The sequence below is a fragment of the Schistocerca piceifrons genome, chromosome 1, assembly GCF_021461385.2.
Source record: "Schistocerca piceifrons isolate TAMUIC-IGC-003096 chromosome 1, iqSchPice1.1, whole genome shotgun sequence".
NCBI lineage: Eukaryota > Metazoa > Arthropoda > Insecta > Orthoptera > Acrididae > Schistocerca > Schistocerca piceifrons.
Genome location: NC_060138.1, coordinates 356,601,915 through 356,619,322, shown reverse-complemented (window position 1 = coordinate 356,619,322; position 17,408 = coordinate 356,601,915). Strand labels below are relative to the sequence as shown.

Genomic DNA, 17,408 nt, shown 5'->3' with positions numbered 1-17,408 from the left:
GCTGATCATTCGCAAACCCAATCAACTACATAATCAGACAGTGATTGGCATTCATCCGTTCAGCTTTACTCCGCTCAGCTCGTATACCCCCAACCCCTATAGTCTGCAGAAAGTTTATTTCTAGATGTGACAAGGATTCTCCTGACAGATACATCACGTACAGTATGCATGCTTTCAAAAATCAACTTATGATTCATTCAGAAATCAACGTAAAATGTGTTAAAAAACCAACAGGGAAGCGTTTCAAAATAATCGATAGACAAACGTGGGCTGGATGCTAGGCGCTTTGTGAAACAATTTTTTTTTCCCTCCAGAATATGACTGGCGCCCCCTTTTCCCGGTAGTAACTAGCCGCTTGCTGAGACTGCTTGCACAGGCAATAGCCACATTCCTGTAGCCAGAAGAAGGAGAATCTACTGCTCAAACGTGACTCGACTGCACATGCGCCCGCTCGTAACTGCTAAAACGAATCTAATGTAAACAGTTGTGACTTCACGCTCGTTGAGGGCAATTTGTTGTTATGAAGCATTGCATAGTCTTCCTAAAGCCCGCTCTTATCTCACTGGGAGAGAAAAAAAAAAAGCATTCCAAGAAGATTGCATTGAAATACATTCCACTGTACGTTACCACCAATCCTCGTAAATACTTGGCCAATGTGTGTGTTATGCGTTGTTTGCTGCCAAACTGTTAAACGAAAGAGAACCTTTGTCGATGTTAACAAAGTTTGTTTTCTATAGAAACTTTAAAACAACCACAAAATTGTAAAAATGTGGCATTTATAATGTCAAGAAAATTATTGCTACCTCTGCTTTTACAGTGAATATCAGCCCGAAATGTGTAAATCATTAACTGTAAAGTAATAAAAGTATCTAATTTTAATATGAAGTTTTCATGTATGCCTTAGAATTCCTTCCTCAAAATTTATTTGCAAACCCACATTCTCCTTTGCTATTCCTTTACATACCTTTTATGAAAATATTAATAAATACAGTGTACTGAACGGGAGTTGCTGGTCTCCTATCGAGCGGCTCCCCAGGTGGCGGATAGGGGGATGCTCACCAGATATGGTGGGTACCGGGGAAATAAAATACCAAGGGCATGGTGGTTCCACATGTGTGGCGGTACCCCAAAAGTGTCTGTTCCACTAGTGGTGGCTGACAGAATATACCTCAGAGCTAACAAACTTGAGAGTTAACTTCGTCGTCCACTAGGGTAATCCCATACACACACTTGTTGGACTCAACATGAAGAGAAATATCAACAGAAATAATACCCCAGGTGGAAACCAAACCACCCCCAGTCATGATGGGGCAAGCAGGTCATTGGATTCTGGGGACCCCACCTTTATGTACTTCGCTACTACTGACCTCACATAAACAAGAACAGAAAAAGAAAAGAAACATCACTTACCTAGCTACAGTGAACATGAACTCCCTGTTAAAGGTTGGTAACTCAAACACACCCTTGATGTGTTGGAGAAGAATAACATCATGACAGTGGCATTACAAGAGACTCAGTTCCCAGATGAGGATGCAATGGAACCCCAATGATACCGGATCTATACAGGAAAGCCAGGTGAAAGAGTGATGATGAAAGTTCCACACCTGGGTACTGACTTTGTTGTACATCATAGAATGGTCGACTATGTTTTAGAATATGTATCTTCCAATGGCAGAACCTCCTCATTATCCTTGAGGTCCCGCAATACAGCATACACAATAGCTAACTTCCATGCACCTACAATTGAAATAAATAGGAAACGTGGAAGCAACAGAATACTACTGGAACACACTTGAAGAGACCCTACACAAGATCCCTAACCACTACACCATTATACTCATGGGTTACTTCAACGCACAAGTTGGCAAGGAAAAGAAGTACCGCAGGATAGTAGGCGGTTACCCAGCATACAAGAGGACCAACAGAAATGAGTGCCTCAGACCTTTGTGACAACTACAACCTGGCCATAAAATCAACTGCATTCAAGCAACTACTAAGGAAGGCCATGACCTGGAGGAATCCAAATCACAAGCTGGGTGAGTTTCAGATAGACCACGTGGCTATTGACAGGAAATGCCACAAGAAATACAAAATGCCAAGGTATTGAGGGGAGCAAAGCTTGATGGAGAAATCAAGGTAAATGGTGAGTGTGTGTTTCATTAAGACCACTGTTATTTTATTTCAGTAAAACAAAACACATTTGTGATAAAAATATGCATTTGCGTGGAGTCACAAGACAAATTTAAAATACAACCAACATTACAGGTAAACAGTAATAAAATGTTGGTTCTCCTATGTTCGTTACAGTTGGTTATTAGTCAATGTGTTATGTCTATTATTTTACAGGTATTGTGTGATTTTTTTCTTTTGATAAATAAATGAGTACGCATCATACAAACTGCCAGCGACTGCCACAATTTTCTTCTTCTTATCGTCCATACTTTCTAAGAGACGGACTATCTTTGAAGTACTAAAATGTACTAGAATAAATAAAATGTCTATTAAACACCACACTGTACAATGTACTTGCAGTGAGACAGTCACAGTACCTGAAATCCATCGCCCACGGCCTCTGGCCTGCTAACGAGCACTGCAGTCTTGGGTCCTTGGATAAACCATGAAAATCTGACAGATTATGCAACACACAAATGGACCCGAACTGCAGGCAAATCAGTGAGACTATATCCGATGGGCAGGGCTTGCGCGTTAGTGTGAAATGATGGGCTTCAGATCTGCAGGCCCAATCCATTACAGATACCCACAGAAATGGACTGCAGTTTTGGCCAGTCATGGAAATCCACTAATGTGGCGAGCTTTTCAATGTCACAGACAACATGTCGATGAAACGATACTGCATTGATAAATCCATGCAACAGATAACTTGCGCAAATACTCTGAGAATCAGTATAATGAGTATAGGTAGCAACTTACCGTAAAGATGATGCTGAGTTGGAGACGGGCACGTAGAAAAGACTATCACACTCTCACAACTAAATTTTCGGCCATAGCCTTTATGAGAACACAAGAGCATACACACATACACTCAGACACAACCAATGCATACATGACTGCCATTTCTGGCCGTTGCATCAATAATCTCTGAGAATCAGACCAAAACAAACCACTCCTAACGCCTCCCTGCCTCTCGTCGGCAAGAAGTAGTGGCAGCACTAACTGCAAGCTAAGGTGAGTGGTAGGACAGGGAGAAGCAGTAAGAATGAGGGAGAAAGAACGGGGCACACATACTCAGCTAAGCCGAGCCAGTAACGATGCATGACATCTCAGTAAACAAACCATTTCATCCACTGCGACAAAAAATGAGATTTTTTCCAGTTTTTTTTTAAATTTCCCTGATACATTTGAAATTTCCTGATTTTCACAACTTGTGGCAGCCCTGGGTGATCCCTTGATGCCTTAGAAGGTATCCTACCAACCAGTCCCTCCTTCTAGTCAAGTTTTGCTACAAATTCCTCTTCTCCCCCCCCCCCCCCCCCTTCCTCCCAATTCTATTCAGTACCTCCTCCTCAGTTACATGATCTAACCATCTAATCTTCAGCATTCTTCTGTAGCATCACATTTCAAAAGCTTCTACTCTCTTCTCGTCTACACTGTTTATCATCCATGTTTCACTTCCATACATGGCTACAATTCATATCATTACTTTCAGCAAAAGAGTTCCTGAAACTTAAATCTAAACTTGATGTTAACAAATTTTTCCTCAGAAATGCTTTCCTTGCCATTACCAGTCTACATTTTATATCCTCTCTACTTTGACCATAATCAGTTATTTTGCTTCCAAATAGCAAAATTCATCTACTACTTAGTGTCTCAAATGTTCAAATGTGTGTAAATTCCTAAGGGACCAAACTGCTTAGGTCATAGGTCCCTAGACTTACACACTACTTAAACTAACTTCCGCTAAGAACAACACACACACCTATGCCCGACGGAGGACTAACCTCCGTGACATGACTCCTCAAACTGCACGGCTTTAAGTGTCTCATTTCCTAATCTAATTCCCTCATCATCACATGATGTAGTTTGACTACATTCCATTATCCTCATTTTGATTTCGTCAAAGTTCCTCTTATATCCTCCTTTCAAGACACTGTCCATTCTGTTCAACTGCTCTTCCAGGTCCTTTACTGTTTCTGACAGACTTACAATGTCATCGGCAAACCTCAAGGTTTTTATTTCTTCTCCATGGACTTTTGTTCCTACTCCAAATTTTTCTTTTGTTTCCTTTACTGCCTGCTCAATATATGAATTGAATAACATTGGGGATAGTCTACAACCCTGTCTCACTCCCTTCTAAACCACTGCTTCCCTTTCATGTCCCTCGACTCTTTATAACTGCCATCTGGTTTCTGTACAAATCGTAATTAGCCTTTCGCTCCCTGTATTTTACACTTTCCACCTTCAGAATTTGAAAGAATACTCCAGTCAATATTGCCAAAAGTTTTTTCTAAATCTACAAATGCTATAAACGTATGTTTGCCTTTCCTTAACCTACATTCTAAGGTAAGTCGTAGAGTCAGTATTGCCTCACCATGTTCAAACATTTCTGCAGATTCCAAATTGATTTTCCTCCAGGTCGGCTGCTATCAGTTTTTCCATTCGTTTGTAAAGAATTTGTGTTAGTATTTTGCAACCGTGACTTATTAAACTGATAGTTCAGTTAATTTTCACACCTGTCGACAGCTGCTTTCTTTGGGATTGGAATTATTATATTCTTCTTGAAGTCTGAAGGTATTTCGCCTGTCTCATACATCTTGCTCACCAGATGGAAGGGTTTTGTCATGGCTGGCTCTAACAATACTATCAGTAGTTCTAATGGAACGTTGTTTACTCCTGGGGCCTTGTTTCGATTTTGGTCTTTCAGTGCTCTGTCAAACTCTTCATGCAGTATCATATCTCCCATTTCACCATCATCTATGTCCCCCTCCCTTTCCATAATATTGCCCTCAAGTACACTGCCCTGTACAAACCCTCTATATTCTCCATCTTTCTGCTTTCCCTTCTTTGCTTAGGACTGATTTTCCATCTGAGCTCTTGATATTCATACAGTTAGCTCTCTTTTCTACAATGGTGTCTCTAATTAAAGGTGTGTCTACGTCCTTACATTTGTCCTCTAGCCATCCCTGCTTACCTATTTTGCACTTCCTGTCAAACTCATTTTTGAGACGTTTGTATACCTTTTCGCCTGCTTCACTTAATTCCTTTGACCCCCTATGGGGGCATTGGGCATCCAAGAGAACATGCCATCTGTCTCTGTCTTTTGCCATTTGCCTCAATTCTGTCCAGGTCTTGCCAACTCTCTTTCCTTCCCCTTCCACTGACCTCTTCCACGTGCCCCTAGGTCTTCCTCTCTTCCTTGTTCCCTGCAGATTCCATTCCAATCCTTTTTTCTTGAGGGCTCCATCTAGTTTTCTCAATTTGTGCCCCAACCACCCCCACTTTCTCTCTCGTATCTGGTCTTCTATAGGTACCTGGTTTGTTATTTGCCTGAGCTCCTCATTACACGTTTTTTCTGGCTACCAGACATTCACGATGTGTTGGAGACATCTATTTATGAAGCTCTGTAACTGGGATGTTATCTTTTTATCCATTTTCCAGCTTTCATAGGTGTACAGAAGGACAGCCTTCACATTTGTATTAAAAATGCGAATTTTTGTTTTGTAGCTGATATTTCTATTTTTCCATGTTGGATACAACTGTATGAAGGCAGCATTTACCTTTTTAATGCAGTTTTTCACATAAGCTCCATCTCCATCATCTTCCATCACTATACTACCCAGATACAGGAATGGGTTGACAGTCTCCACTCGCTGCTCCCCTATTAACAGTGGCACCTCTCATGTTCCCTGAATTTACTCTCATTTCCTTTGTTTTGCCTATATTTATCTTGAGATCAGCAGTCTCTGCTTCTTCTTTAAGCAAATTTAAGTTAGCTTGCCTATCAGTCAGCCTTTGCACTAATAAAACTATATCGCCTGCAAAATCCAAATATAGATCTTTTATGATGTTTACCTGCCAGAGCACTTTATGCTTCATGGAATCGAAGGGCTTTTCAAAATCAATGAATGCCAGGTAGATGGTTACTTGCTCATCGAGCCATTTCCTTTATCTTGACGTAGCCATATCTTCACTTCTTTGTTCGCCTCCATGTATTCTTTATGCTCTTCACTCTTCAGTGCTCTTGTCTTGCAAAGATTTAACTTAAGTTTTAGTTCTTTCCTGTGGCTGATTTCATTCCATGTATAGGGTGTATACGCGGACAAGGAAAAAATTTCCGGATTTTTCCCAGATTTCCCGGTTACAAACACACTTTCTCCCTGGTGAAAATACACTTTTTCTGTGTTAAGTGACAGTATATTTTTCCTCAAAATTGTAAACTTATCAATCCTTTGAATGGTTATGGATTTATATATGGGCGCAGAATTTCCCGGCACTTTAGAAAATGAAACTCGGGGGGAAAACGTGTTTTGGAAAGATCTTTGATGTGCAACATCATACACGCTGCGTATTTTCATATTACAAAAGTACAAATTCGAATTCCACCTAACACTGAATGTTACTTTCCAAAGCATTGAAATCGAGATTGCGATGCGCTATTGTAAGGCAGTCAAAGCTCATTTCACGTGGTCTCCCCAGCCGATGACAGCAGATATTCAGAGCATATGACACATGATATCAGCCAATAGCAACAACACTGTTAAGTAGCACAAACATGGGTCACGTGGAGACTACCCACTTCCCCATTATAACTCTGACTGCTCTGCGCATCAGCCCTGGATCCACAATATTTCCAAACCGGGGCAACAGCAGACAGCGGTTTCTCGATCTGATTACATCTATTTTGTCACTGACTGCTACATAGAATGAAATAGGCTTGTCTAATATTCCAGCAATTTTAACACACACCAAATAAACGAGTGTTTTGGCACAAATGGTCATTTTTATAACACGACAGAATATAATTCATGTAGTACTAATATCAAATGCCTATTAGGCCTACCACAACAAGCAAAAGGCTTTATGTTAGGAAATAGTTCCACATTTCATTCATTCATATACTACAGTTTCTCAAGCACGAAATCAAAATGTAGTAGTATGAAATTTTTATATACATTTGGAAGCATCATTCTTCCATAATTTGTGAGATGTCCCCGTTTTTCTCCTTCCTCGTTCTAACAAACAATCTTGTCATCACCAATTCTGTAACTATTCCTGCCGTTGTCAAAACTTATTTGGCAGTTAACTTCAATAACCCTCCCAGAATCACTGTTTGAACTATCCCTTGATTATTCTCTGGGTAGATATTGTTACACGTTCGCACAACGCATTTTCTGCACTACTTCTAGTACAGAACTTAAGCGGCTGCTAGCCGAGGACTGTACAACTGGCCCTCCCTAGTGTAGTGGTCTGGCCAAAAATTTTCTTTGGCAAGAAGATAATAGATTATCTTTCTTACCTGTTATTCATTTATTTCTATTTTGGTAGTCTGAATCTATGGATTTTGCTAGTAATTATAACAAAGCTGATCATTCGCAAACCCAGTCAACCATATAAACAGCAATTGGCATTCACCCTTTCAGCTTTATTCCGCTCAGCTTGTATAGCCCCGTCCCCTTTTGTCTGCAGGAAAGTTTATTTCTAGATGCGATGAGGATTCCCCTGACAGAGATAACACGTACACTATGCACACATTCAAAAATCAAGTTATGATTCATGCAAAAATCAACTTAGAATGTGTTCAAAAATATTATAAAACAAACTGGGATGCATTTCAAAGTCATATGAATAATCATTAGACCAAGGTGCGCTGGATGATAGGCGCTTTGTGAAATAAGGTTTTTTTTCCCCCCTCAAGAATATGAATTTGGTCCCCCCCGCCCCCCCCCCCCTTCTCAACTGCGCATGCGCATGGGCTCGCTCATAACTGCTAAAATGAATCTAATGAAACAGTTGTGACGTCCTGGTTATTGAAGGCAATTTGATGTTATGAAGCATTGCATACTCTTCCTAAAGCCTTTGACACATTCTGCTGTTGGCAGGGGCTTGTATGAGGATTGTGTGTTGTCGTTATTGCTGTTGTATATGGCACATTTACTCTGCAATTTAAGTTTCATTTACATTTTTTCCTCTTGTTCATGTTTTATTGCCCCAGCATTATTCTGCAGTACAGTAATATCCTTTGTTGGAGTATCGGTTCTTACCAGTCAAAATTACAAAAATTTTAACTGAAAACTAAAACAATGAAAAATTCCCAGAATTCTAAAAAATTCTTGGGTTTTTCCCAGTTTTCACCCAGATGAAAAAATTCCCAGGTTTTTCCCAGATCTCCCGGTTCTCCTGGGTGGTATACATCCTGATGTGGCATCGGAGATCCAATCCTTCCTTTGATGTGCCTTAAATCCTAAGATTTTTTCCTCCCACATCTAAATAACTGTCTTATTTTTTGCCAACCTGTTTCAATTCCCTCTTCCATAAAGTTTTCTTCAGAGGAGACCTGGAATCTGTTTTGTAGTTCAAGAGCAAATGTTTCTTTGATCTGCGGTCTTTTAACCTTGGCACATCTATTTTCTTGCTCCTGTGATTTAGCTTGGTTCTATTTGCCACTATCTTAAATCTGAATTCTGCCGAAACAAGGTGGTGGTCACTTCCGATGTCTGCTCCTCTTCTATTTCTGACATCTTACAGAGATGTGTTGAAACTTGGGGATAATGGCTATGTGGTCTATTTGATTTTCAGTAATGAGGTCTGGAGAAACCCACATTATCTTATGGCAGTATTTATGATGTGGAAACAATGTGCCTCCAATGACTAGGTCACGTCCAGCACATGTATCTATCAACAGTTCACCATTTACATTTCTGATCCCCATGCCATACACACCCATTATACGTTCAAGCCCTTCATTTTCTGAATCAACCTTTGTGTTCAAGTCACCCATTACAATTTTTATGTCCCTAGACTGTTTGTCTAAGGACTCTGTTAAGTTACGTTGTGCAAGACGCGACAGTTGGCTGCGACTGCGACGCTGCCCCCTCCTCTTTTCCCACCCTGGCAGACGGCGACACGGCCGCAACACGACTGGAGTCGTCGCTGTTTCCCAAGCTCCAGTCGGCGGCGGCGGATTCAAATACACAAGAAAAATAAGAATTCCGATTTTCTTGCTGTAAAAAATACTGTATGTTAATGCAACAAAGTTACATCGGCTCCCAGAGTTAGTTTTTCGATACAGATTCTCCTTTTACTTTAAAAAATTGAAAAGTATCTCCTCCGGTTTTGCGTGTTTTTTTCGCTGTATATTACTTCTCTATCAATTGTGAGGAAAGTAAAAGGCACAAAAAATTGATGTTTGCGTATCTTACAGTTTCACATCACAGCTTGATAATGAGGTGTCTATTTTTCCGATATTCGTCACAGTTATTTCGATACTTAATTTACAAGCGACCCACTGCATAAAATTTGAATTGTGTACAGTGAGAAATGTGGTCGCTGGCTACTTTACGTATGGTTCACGTTAGGTCATACATCGTTGCCGATGAAAAGAAGCTAACATATCGAAATTATTTTTAAAGTTGAGATCAGAATGATATCGATCTCCGTTTCCGAGATTTGGGCTCATATATCTCCGGGAGCGTCGCGACTAGCCGCCAGTTCTGTCGACGCGCAACGAGAATCGTGTGGTCATCACACGATAGAGAATTTATTTGTTTTGTTTCGCTGACACATTTGGACCTAATGAAACCATTTTATGTCATATATTTCTCCGGTATGAGTTACTAATATTTCTCCATATGCTCTTGACAATTTCATTTAAAATGCCACGAAATGTAGGTTTCTTAAAGCCAAGTGATCAAGCAGAACCCATTTTCTTGGTTTTGCTGAGGCATCTGAACCTGTTCCAAGCTTTCTTTCTCGTTTATTTCTCTGATACAAGTCCCGAATATTTCTCCATCTGTTTTTGCACATTTCACCTAAAATTCCAATGAAAGATAAGTTTATTAACAATAAGCGCACGATAGCGTCATTGCATTGTTTCAAGTTCTTGACAACAAGATAGGGTTACACCTTAAACATCTCTAGAATTTTCATTCTGAACGTCTACAGTATACACTGGCAGAAATGTGGAAGAAATAATGTTCGTGCCTGTTCACAAAATTTCCCCAAATTATACTTGTCAGTTTCTCCCATGCAGAAACTTTTGGAACAAGCCAAGGCAACTTTCATAGCCGACTGACTCTTTATTCCCATCCAAATGAACTTCCATATTCTTATATTCTGACAGCATACATCGTTATGGATGACTCGAACATTTAATCTTGCCAAGCTGCACTCAAAAGATGACTCCAGGATTTACAAAAGACGAATTTCAATTGTGAACAGTCAGACCAGAAGGGCCTTGTAAAACAGTAGTGCACTTTTGGCACAAGTTTTTTGAGCACCATCTTCTACCAATGAATTGAAGTGAATGTGACAAATTACTTATTACAGCATACTGTTTGCGCAATCTGTAGAGAAACGCCTTCCTCAAAAACGAACATCTATTGATTACAGAAAGCTGTACAACAATCTGGTGGTGGTTTTTCACAACTAGAAGGTATCATCTAGACACCAATCTACCGTTTACTTTCAAAGTGAAGGTATTGTAAAATGTAACTTTCTCGTTGTACTTTACATTGTTCATTTTATAATGTACTTGCCGTTTTCAATTTTTATCGTTACAAAAAAGAGTAATGCGAAAATTGACCTTCAAGTTCATTTTCATTATTCTAATTCTACATGTGCATGGATTATACTGATTTTCATAACAGGCCTGAAAAATTTGCATTAATGGGAAAATATTATATATTTCATTCACCTGCCAGTTTCAACTGTGCACCAATTTCTTCCCGAATTCTGTCTCTGAACATAGTGCCTTCAAATCGTAAAGGGAAGGATGTTGCGAGACCAGCTCACAGAGCATCACATCCTGTGAGTGGCTCATTTCAGTTTTCCTTGACTGGCTTGACATCTTTCTGGCAGCCGTACGTCTTTGTGTCGTCCGACTTCCGTCGTAACACTGCTCACTGGTGCAGTGCTGCGACAGCTGCCGCAACAGTCGCGCGTCGCATCCCAAACTCGAACTGCGCATGCGCCAGCAGGCAACTTCTGACGTCACGTAGCGACCCGTCGCAGTCGCTAGTGTGCGTTGCGTCTTGGACAACATACCTTTAAGCTCTGTGTAAAATGCATCTTTGAATTTTTCTTTGGCTATTTCAGTAGGTGCATAGTATTGAATTACAGTGATACATCGCACATTTGTTTTAAAGCGCGCGGTTATTACGCGTTCTGAGACTGGTTTCCGCTCCAGTAAGTTCTTCTGACTGCTTTTAGATAGTAAGAGCCCTACACGATTCCTATGCATTGCGTCCTCACCTGTCTGACCCACATACAGCAGTGCTCCGCTATTCTGTGTTTGGAATTCCCAGATTATTATTCTTTCATGATTCTTAAACCAAGTGTCAACTATGATTAAGTTATGCTTTGTGCAAAATTCTACCAGGCGGCTTCCTCTTCATGCCTTACCCCCAGTCCATATTAATCTACTATTATTCTTCTCTTCCTTTTCCTACAATCGAATTCCAGTCCCCCGTGACTATTAAATTTTTGTCTCCCCTCACTAACTGAATGATTTCTTTTATCTCATCATACATTTCTTCAATCTCTTCATCAGCTGTGGAGCTAGCTGGCATATAAACTTGTACTAATGTGGTAGGTGTGGGCTTCATGTCTATCTTGGCTACAATAATGCATTCACTATGCCACTATGCTGTTCACAGTAGTTTATTCACTTTCCTATTTTTTTGTTCATTATTATACCTACTCCTGCATTACCACTATTTGATTTTGTACTTATAACCCTGTATTCACATGACCAGAAGTCTTGTACCTCCTGCCAGCGAACTTCACTAATTCCCACTATACCCAACTTCAACCTATCCATTTCCCTTATTAAATTTTCTAACCTACCTACCCGATTAACAGATCTGACATTCCACACTCCAATCCGTAGAATGCCAGTTTTGTTTCTCCTGATGAAGTCATCCTCCTGAATAGTCCCCGCTCGGAGATCTGAATGGGGGACTATTTCATCTCCGGGATATTTTACCCAAGAGGACGCCATCATCATTTAACCATACAGTAAAGCTGCATGCCCTTGGGAAAAATCACGGCTGTGGTTTCTCCTTGTTTTCAGCCATTCACAGTAAAAGCACAGCAAGGCCATTTTGGTTGATGTTACAAGGCTGGATCAGTCAGTCACCCAGACTGTTGCCCCTGAAACTACAGAAAAGGCTGCTGCCCCCTCTTCAAGAACCACACGTTTGTCTGGCCTCTCAACAGATACCCCTCTGTTGTGGTTGCACTTACGGTACGATGAACTGTATCGCTGAGGCATGCCAGCCTCCTCACCAACAATAAGGTCCATGGTTCACCAATAAATTACTTAAAGTAGCATAAGGAACAGGTGCAGAAATCAAGAGACCAAAAATGTAACAAAATCACTGTTGTAGAATCACATACTGCAATTATAACAACAATAATATCATAATTTTACAGTTGTTTGTAGAAACGTAGTAGTAGTAGTAGTAGCAGTAATTGTTGCTGTCTTCAGTCCGAAGACTGGTTTGATGCAGCTCTCCATGCTACTCTACACTACACAAGCCTCTTCATCTCTAAATATCTACTGCACGCTAGATCCTTCTGAATCTGCTGACTGTACTCATCTCTTGGTCTCTCCCTCTATGATTTTTAGCCCACACTTTTCTCCTGTACTAAATTGGTGATCCCTTGACATCTCAGAATGTGTCCTATCAACTGATCCCTTCTTTAAGGCACGTTGTGCCACAAATTTCTTTTCTCCCCAATTCTATTCAGTACCAACTCACTCATTATGTGATCTACCCATCTCACTCATTATGTGATCTACCCATTACACAGTAATGCACAAAGTAGTCTAGATGGCCTTTACCTAGCTGTTGATGTCAAAAATCTGCTGCATTAAGTACAATCTGCTGAAAGAACTGTAGCTAGGCTTCCCCCCCCCCCCCCCCCCCCCCCTACTAGAAAATGAACTCTGCATGAACTTGTGTGTGCACATGTGAGCGTGTATCAAACACAGAATGCATTATTAACCTCTCTGTTACCAGTTAACTAAGCATATATGTAAATATAACAATGTGAGGTGTTATGAATATAATAGAGGGAAACATTCCACGTGGGAAAAATATATCTAAAAACACAGATGATGTGACTTACCGAACGAAAGTGCTGGCAGGTCGATAGACACACAAACAAACACAAACATACACATGAAATTCAAGCTTTCGCAACAAACTGTTGCCTCATCAGGAAAGAGGGAAGGAGAGGGAAAGACGAAAGGATGTGGGTTTTAAGGGAGAGGGTAAGGAGTCGTTCCAATCCCGGGAGCGGAAAGACTTACCTTAGGGGGAAAAAAGGACAGGTATACGCGCGCGCGCTCCCGGGATTGGAACGACTCCTTACCCTCTCCCTTAAAGCCCACATCCTTTCGTCTTTCCCTCTCCTTCCCTCTTTCCTGATGAGGCAACAGTTTGTTGCGAAAGCTTGAATTTCGTGTGTATGTTTGTGTTTGTTTGTGTGTCTATCGACCTGCCAGCACTTTCGTTCGGTAAGTCACATCATCTGTGTTTTTAGATATAATGTGAGGTGGTATGATTCATAAGGTGCATTATACGAGGTCTTACTGAAATGGAAACCACATATTCATATTAAATTTTCAGAATAAGGAGCTGCCATTATTTTTGCTGGACTGGTCAAGCTTATCATGGACAAAATTTTATATTATACAAAATACTTACGTTTCAATGACAGGTCCAACGTCTTTAATCCAGTAGCGGGAACCATCTTTGTGATCCTTCAATGAACCACCAGTGAAGCTCTTTATGTAATGGCTCAGCATCTTTTCCTCATTTTCATTTGCAGCATATTTCTATGACACATACAAAAAGAAGTAATCCAGATTTAAGGAAAATTAAAGAATGATTACTTTACAGCTTCTAAAGTTGTCTGTCAGACAGGTGTGCTGCCTGCATTGTGTAGAAACTCTGACAACACAAAAATAAAACAATGGGAAGTCAAGGTTGGCACATCAACAATATTATGGAAAGGACAGATTGCTATTCACTGTAAAGATGGACACATTGAGCTGCAGACAGGCACAACAAAAAGAAACTGCTACCTCTGGCTATTTGACTGGAGATAGCAGTCATTTGTGTGTGTGTGTGTGTGTGTGTGTGTGTGTGTGTGTGTGTGTTTCATTTCTGAATAAGGCTTTGACTGAAAGCTCAATGTGTAACAGTTTTTCGTTATGCCTCTCTCAACCGGATGTGTCATTTTTACGGTTAGTAACAATCTATCCCTTTCATGATACTGACAAAACAAAAATACATACATTTGACTTTTGGCAGCCTGATCTTTAACACTTCTTCATTCTTAATCATTTTTTTTTCTTGGATTTATAAATACTTGCTACATACTAAAATGAAATTATAGCTTGGAAATAAATATATTTTTACAGCATTTACCGATTATGTAACTGTAGTTAAAGCATGAAAGGTCTGCACCCAGTAAAGTGCCTGGGTATGGGCTTGTCTTTTTAAGGAAATGAGGATGTCCGAAAAGTGTGGTTGTGACTCCAATATGTAGCAGTTAATGTTAATCCTGAGACTGGATTTGTACACTGCAGATGCCATCTTACTCTGTTTGCCTGGACGTATGGCAGTCAAGAGTAAGTGGTAAGTGTGTGTGTGTGTGTGTGTGTGTGTGTGTGTGTGTGTGTGTGTGTGTGTGTGTGTTGTACTAAACATAAGAGTTTCTTCCCCATTCCCTTCATGTACTGATCACAGGAAAATTGACTGCTTAAATGCCTCTGTGTCAAACTTAAGCTTTATCTCTTCTACAGTCTGTACGGAAGTGATACATAGTTGAGCTGCAGCAAATTTGTAGCTTTCTCAAAGGGAAACACTCTATCTCACTCTCCTCAGATTTAGTGAATATGGCCCAGTGGATAGCCTGTCAAAAACTGAACACAGATCAAGCATGAAAACAGGAAGAAGGTGTACTGAACTGTGAAAAATGAGCTAAACGGAGACAGTGAACAGCCAAAAAATAATGAGTGCAACACTGAGTGAAGTGGAAGACCAACGGTGTCGTGGTTGAAGCCTTGGCCTGCAAAGCAAACAAACCATGTTCATGTGATAAGAGTAAGTGATGATTAATGAGAGCAGGCGAGATACCACATAGATGTCTCACAGAAATGAAAACAACAAATAAACAGCTGTGAACTATGTTACAACAAAGAAATTCAAGAGTCAAAACTTCCAAAACTGAATGCAACTTCAAAAACATTAAAACAGATGTTAAAACAGAGTACAAAGAAACTGTGTGATTGTGAAACTGTTCCGTTCATTTGTTGCAGCTTATGTGACAAACTATTATGTTCTTATCATTTCCTTCGTAGTGATCACATTCACATTCACATTCATACGAACACCTAAATCGGACAAGGAGGCAGATGTGATGTGGAGTTCCCTTGTCAGTTAAAACTGGTTCTCAAAACTCTGCAAATGGGCTTTTGTAAGACAACTGACGTCTGCTTTCATTTTTCTGCCAGTACAAGTGTTTCACCATTTCTGTGACCCTACATTCGCCATTAGTTGTATACATTCAACATTCCTTGTTAGTCGTTTTTGATATGTGCTCTACTCGCCTGAGCAATATTCTAAGACGGAACTTACAAGTATTTTGTAATCAATCTCATTTGTGGACTGACTCCGTTTTCCCAATATGCTACCAATAACCTGACATTTGTCATCTGCTCATAATTTTATGATTCCATTTCATATCCCCAGTAATTTTTACACCCACGTATTTGTATGAGTTGACTGGTTCCAAATGTGACTCATTGATATTGCGGTCATAGGTTAACACATTTTTGTGTTCGTGAACGCAAAAATTTGCATTTCCGAAAAGTTGAAACAAGTTGCCAAGTTTTGCACCACTCTGAAACCTTATCATGCTCTGACCAGGTATTTGTGCAGCTTTTTTCAGATAGTACTTCATTGGAGATAACAGTATCATCTGCACAGTCTGAGGTTGCACTACAGTTCACCAGATCATTGACATGAATAGAAAGCATCCCCACACATTTCACTGGAGCATGCCTTAGCTACTTCTACTTGTGTCAAAGACTCTTAATCTAAAATAATATTCTTCAATCTCCATATCAAAAATCCTCAAGCCAGTCACAAAATTTTATTTCATACTCCATTTAACTATATTTTTGTTAAGAAACTTTGTTGTGGTAGTGACTAAAATGCTATCAGAAAGTAAAACAATACTGCTTCTATCCTGTGTGCATTGATCCATGGTTTTCAGAATGTCATGAGAGAAAATCATGATTTGGGGTTAGCACCACCAACGTTTTTGGAATCCATGCAAGTTGGCATGAAGAAAGTCATTTCCTTCAAGGTACCTCTGTTGGAGTGCCTAAGTTTTAAGCATACGAACCAATTCGGTTTTCATGTTCCAAAAGAAATTCTGTAAGAATTTCAGCCTAGTTTTCAGCTTTAGATTAGAGTTAGCTGAAATCAGTCTCGATTTACAAGGAAATTCTCACACACTGTCACTTTTATGGCATATCATTAAGGAACACTGAAGAACAAATCAACTACCAATGCTGAGCAGCACTGCATTTGGCAACTGGAAGGTAAACTCTCCGACGGCTGTGACGAAAACAGTGGTCGACGGTTTTGACTGCTACATCAGCCCCCTCAGTGAAAGCAGAAGGGTGTTCAAAAATATAGCAGGAAAGTGCACTCTATGTCCAGAGTGTTGTTCATTCGGGTAGTGGGTCTGCTTCAGATGGCTGCACTTGTGCATGAGGCGGAGGCTTGTTTTGCGGCACGTGTCAGCACTTCTGGGAACACATAAGCAGCTTTCACCCTTTCAATTAAGACTGTACTAGTCTTACCATTGAATAGTATATCCAGAGTTCGTGCTCCTGTTTTGATAACTTGATATGGGCCATTGGGGGAGGGGGGGGGGGGGAGTTGAGGGGGGGGGGGGGGGCGCATTTGTACCAATGGTTTGACACTGTCGCCGTTTGTAACATGACACACGTGCGAATTTGCAAGTCACAGGGCATGTAAGTAGGTGTCATTCCAATGCTTGATGATGCTGAATGCATGCAATATTTTCCCCTCAGGTGACAAATGTAATCTGATTATTCATGGTCAGACGGTTGTATGGAATTTGAGTCTACGAACTCGCCAGGAAGTTAAAGTGCTTCTCCGTACACAAGCTCCACTGAAGTTAAT

At 40.3% G+C, this 17,408-nt stretch overlaps 1 protein-coding gene across 3 annotated transcripts in view; it reads right to left on the bottom strand.

The window, feature by feature from the left end:
* Positions 1 to 17,408, bottom strand: part of LOC124794598 (dipeptidyl peptidase 3) — a 140,706-nt gene that overhangs the window by 63,347 nt on the left and 59,951 nt on the right. For all 3 annotated transcript variants that reach the window (XM_047258113.1, XM_047258107.1, XM_047258106.1), the window contains exon 7: positions 13,890 to 14,020. In XM_047258113.1, the coding sequence (XP_047114069.1) occupies positions 13,890 to 14,020 (131 nt within the window). The remainder of the gene's footprint in view (positions 1 to 13,889; positions 14,021 to 17,408) is intronic.